General features: G+C 40.6%; 1 protein-coding gene across 4 annotated transcripts in view; it reads right to left on the reverse strand.

Moving 5' to 3' along the window:
• Nucleotides 1-4,242, reverse strand: part of nkx2.2a (NK2 homeobox 2a) — a 12,595-nt gene extending 8,353 nt beyond the window's left edge. The window contains exons 1-2 of one of the 4 annotated variants that reach the window (XM_016670154.1): nucleotides 3,094-4,242; nucleotides 2,122-2,454 (exon numbers count right to left, since the gene is read on the reverse strand). In XM_016670154.1, coding sequence (XP_016525640.1) covers nucleotides 2,122-2,454; nucleotides 3,094-3,358 — 598 coding nt within the window. In that variant the 5' untranslated portion in view covers nucleotides 3,359-4,242. Of the gene's footprint in view, nucleotides 2,455-3,093 lie in introns of all 4 variants that reach the window. The other 3 variants (XM_016670155.1, XM_007549105.2, XM_007549106.2) reach the window with 3 other exon arrangements.
• Between the last annotated feature and the right edge of the window lie 112 nt (nucleotides 4,243-4,354).

Genomic DNA, 4,354 nt, shown 5'->3' on the forward strand with positions numbered 1-4,354 from the left:
CTGCGTTGTTTACTGTATTGGGTAGCGATGGAGTCGGATAGAATCCAACGAGGGAAAGCCAGGAATCTTGTTTTACTTATAAGTTTTTAGATTATATATATAAAAAAATCTAAAATAAAATAAAACAATTTAGATTACATCCATTTTGTACGAGCATCTTTAATCAGTCTTTTTTTTCCCCTTTCTCCCTAAAAAAATATTTGGATGGCACTTCTAATAAATGCGCACCGTAAAATGCACATTTTTGCAATAACTTGTTTGTTTAATTAGTTATCATCACGTCTATTATTTATTTTTTTGCTTAATAATAATAAAACATCTCATAAAGTTGCTTATTTGTTTGACCTACAAGCTCAACCAGTGTTGAAACAGAAAAGCCTTTTGAGTTTGTCCCGCACACCCCTTCTTTCACAAAAGCAGTAGCCCCCCCTGAGACTGGATTCTGTAAATAATTAGCAAATCTGGCCTAATTTAGCTGTTTGTTCGGTGATGATAGGGGCGAGCCTAACATCTGCTGGTTAGAATTTTGTCCCGGGACAAACAACAAAATGCATAGATTTTTCTACTGGGTGTTATCATATTTACCCAAGATATTGAGCGGAGTCTGATAATCCACAGTGTGCTTCGCGGGTTACCCATTTGCGATTCCCACACGCAAGGAAAACACCGTCTGCAAGTCTAGAATAGGTTCTAATGTCAAGTGTGAAATCTAAAGCGTGAAAACGATCGTGTGTGGGGGGAAAAATAATAATAATAACTTTATCACACGATTAAACCCCAAATTTCAGTTGTTAAACACACTGATTGCCCCAGCTCTATTTGCAATTTAGCGCTTAATAAGATAACAAAACATTTATTGCATTAAATAATTGCTTTCCCTCCGCTGTATGCCACTCTACAGCCAAGGCCGGGGGTGCTGACAAAAAGGAGTGCTTTTGACTCAAAAGCTTCTTGTGTGGAGAAGCCCACTTATATTAAGTGAGTGGATTTTAGTCCCATTTCACAAGTGACTTTAGGCTCTTTATGGGTGAGGTGTTCGGACAGAGAAAAAAATATTCCTCGGATTAAATTTGACTAAATGGGGAGGAAAGAGTTGAAGTGCGCTGGAGATTTATTCCTATTCTGCGCCACAAGCTAGTATTTGGCTCTCTCCGCCCTTCTAAAAAAATGAAATCGACGGGACACTTATCAAAACAAAGCCTCATTTCAGTCATATTTTATTTAAAAGTTATTACTTTAAAAATGAAGATATTTGTCCATTTTAACTGCGGCGTCAGCACGGATTATTTTTACACATCTCACAGCATGTTCGCAAAAAAATAAATTTGGAAATTTAAATCCCGAGCTGCATCCAAATGCACCACCTGACTGCAAATATTTACAAGGAAGAAAAAACAAAAAAAGGCTGAAAACTTGCCAGTTTTTATTCATGGCCATAAATATTTTTTTTCGGTCCATAAAAGAAGCAAGAAATTAAAAATTTTCTATAATTATAAAGTGGTTCGCACGTGCTGATAATAACACGAAGGGACAAAAGGGGGGGAGGAAAAACATTAAAATAAAAAGTAAAACATCTCTACAACCAACACACAACATACTTTACAAAAAAAATGTCACAAGAAGAGCATTGACATTTCTTAATAAAATCTATAAGGGAGAGGTTTGGACCCAGTTCTCTTAACGAAAACATGTAAACACGGCGCACACATGAGCCCCGAATAAAAATGGTAGTAGTATATATATGAGTCAAGCTGCAAAAATGAAAAGTCTTTTTTGTGTTTTTATTTTTATTTTTTTCTTTCTTTCTTCCTTCCTTTCTTTGCGGTGAAACACCCTACAGCCCACCCTCCAAACCAAGTCTCTATAATTTTTCTCACCAAGTCCACTGTTGCGTTTGCACCAAGTGATGTGCTGTGGGGAACTGCGGTGTGGCCGCGGCGCCGTACTGCGCGTTATACTGCATGTGTTGGAGCGACTGAGCGCTATACGCCGAGAAGGGAATCCCGGCCTGAAAAGTGGCCGCCAAGTCCTGAGCTTTAAGAGTGTGACAAGGCTTCCCATCCCTGACTAAGACGGGCACGGCCACCCGCCGAGGAGAAGGGAGGTGGGTCACTTCCATACCTTTCTCGGCCCGGGCTCTCTTCATCTTATACCGGTGGTTCTGGAACCAGATCTTCACCTGGGTCGGGGTGAGACGGATGAGGCTGGCCAAGTGCTCCCTCTCTGGGGCGGACAGGTACCTCTGTTGCCTGAAGCGGCGCTCCAACTCATAGGTTTGCGCCTTGGAGAACAGCACCCTCCTTTTCCGCTTCTTGCCCGAGTCGCTGCCGCCGCTGCTGGAGGTCTCCTTGTCGTTGTCGGGGGATTCGTCGTCCGCAGACGGCTCCGGAGACTTGGCCGAGTCCTGAGAGCTGGCGGACAAACCGTGCACTGCGACAAGAAACGGGAGAAACACTGTCAAAATGTTATGTCGGGAAGTTTTCAGAGAGATTTCTTACAAACACACAGGACATTAAGTGATTAGTAAACATTCAGGGTGCGTTTTCAATAAGAACTACCGGGGAGCAAATGTCTATCATGCATGTTATGATTTTGAACTCTTGGATCTCCATAAAGATAGAAACTGGGCGACATTTTTTGACAAATTGCATCTCAAGAAACTAATATCAGTGTAGAGCATTGTTCCAAAAAAGCAAAATGGTCCAGATTTTCAAAGAAAACAGAGAAAGTCAGTGAAGCGTGAAAGGTGCATTGTCTTCTTAAATGTTACTTCACAATTTAACACTCTGGTTTTACGCCAACAGAAAAACTGATGCTGGAAATAAAGCAAGACAGAAATTCAATTCAAGCCCCTTTGCTTTTTCCTGCTTATTGTTATTCGAACAGTTCTTGCAAAAGCAGAGTGCCTTATGCCTTAACACTGCATGCATTTTCTAAGACGAGCAGCGCACGATGAATAAGGATGAACAGCGCACGCAACCCAAGGGCATCCTTAGGGCGCAATATGACCATGCATGCAATCAATTATCACTTAATTTACCCGCATTGGATCAAAAATAACAAAATAATGAGGGGATATATGACTCTACTTACATGAATATTGGATACTGTCCGTAGTAGCAAGCCATCGCGTGTAGGGATTGTCAGTACTGTCATAAAAGGGGTTCTTTAAAGGTAGATTTTGAACGTTTTCTAGAGGACTTTGCACCAAAACTCCACCGTTTTTCGTCGTGGATGCGGTCTCCGATCCCTCCGTGTCTTCTTCCGCTCCGGTGATAGATCCGTCCTCGTCATTCGTGTCAGGAAGGTCCAAAATGTCCTTTACAGAAAAGCCCGTCTTTGTGTTGGTCAACGACATATTCTGGTAGGGGGGGAAATATGCAGGGAAAAGTTGCTTGCAGCAGCTTTTTTTTTTTTCTTTCCCCCGTAACAATCCGCTGTTGTGAGAATAGAAAAACAAAACTAACAAGGAGAGGAGAAAAAAAAAAAGCAGAGAAAAAAATTGGATGAGTAAGTATCGCTCTACGCTGAAGTACAGTCAAAGCAGCCTCTGTGGATAACCATCGCCTATGAGCAAAGCAAGAAGCAATGGATTCGGTCTCTGTAAGTCCAGGAAGGATGCCAAAGTGGCTGAAGTGCTATATGCGGCTCATGGATACTGTGCTACTGCTGGGTGCTAGAGGGAAATAAGCCATTACCTTGTCCTGATCAGTCCATATAAGGTTGGTCTCAACACATGAACCTGCAGTGAAAAAGCATTAAAAAACGCGAAAGGTTGGCCACGTGTGGGCGGGTCTTAGGAGTCAAGTGGATGAAGACAGTGTTTGCAGATGTGAAATTGTGGGTTTTGGGGAGATCCGAGCCTCTACCATTGGTGCTTCAGAGCATGATGAGTGGTATAACGTGTCAATTAATTACAAAGACGGGGAGGGCCTTTTTTACACCCTATTTACATACAAAGAACCTCCAAGTAGCTTTATTCTCACAATACTTAAAAAGCCCCGTTCTAACAAATTGATCCAAGTGAAGCTTTCGCCCGTTACTTTTATAGTATAAAAGAAAAATAATAATATTAATAATAAAATGACTCACAAATCCATCATTTTTGAAGGGATGGGGCTATGTGTGTTTTAAGAGAAAACAAACAAAAACAAAAGGAAAAGGAAAGGAGTCGTTTAAATAGTGGATAATTTATGTAAACCTTTTATGTCAATATTTTTGCCACAGCTTAGGGCAAGAGGATGTGTCGAAACTAAAACAAGACGCTAAACATGCATTTAAGGCTCATCTGCAATAATAATAATAATAATAATAATAATAATAATAATAATAATAATAATAATAATAATAATAA

This window comes from Poecilia formosa, unplaced genomic scaffold, assembly GCF_000485575.1.
Source record: "Poecilia formosa unplaced genomic scaffold, Poecilia_formosa-5.1.2 Scaffold30, whole genome shotgun sequence".
Lineage (NCBI taxonomy): Eukaryota > Metazoa > Chordata > Actinopteri > Cyprinodontiformes > Poeciliidae > Poecilia > Poecilia formosa.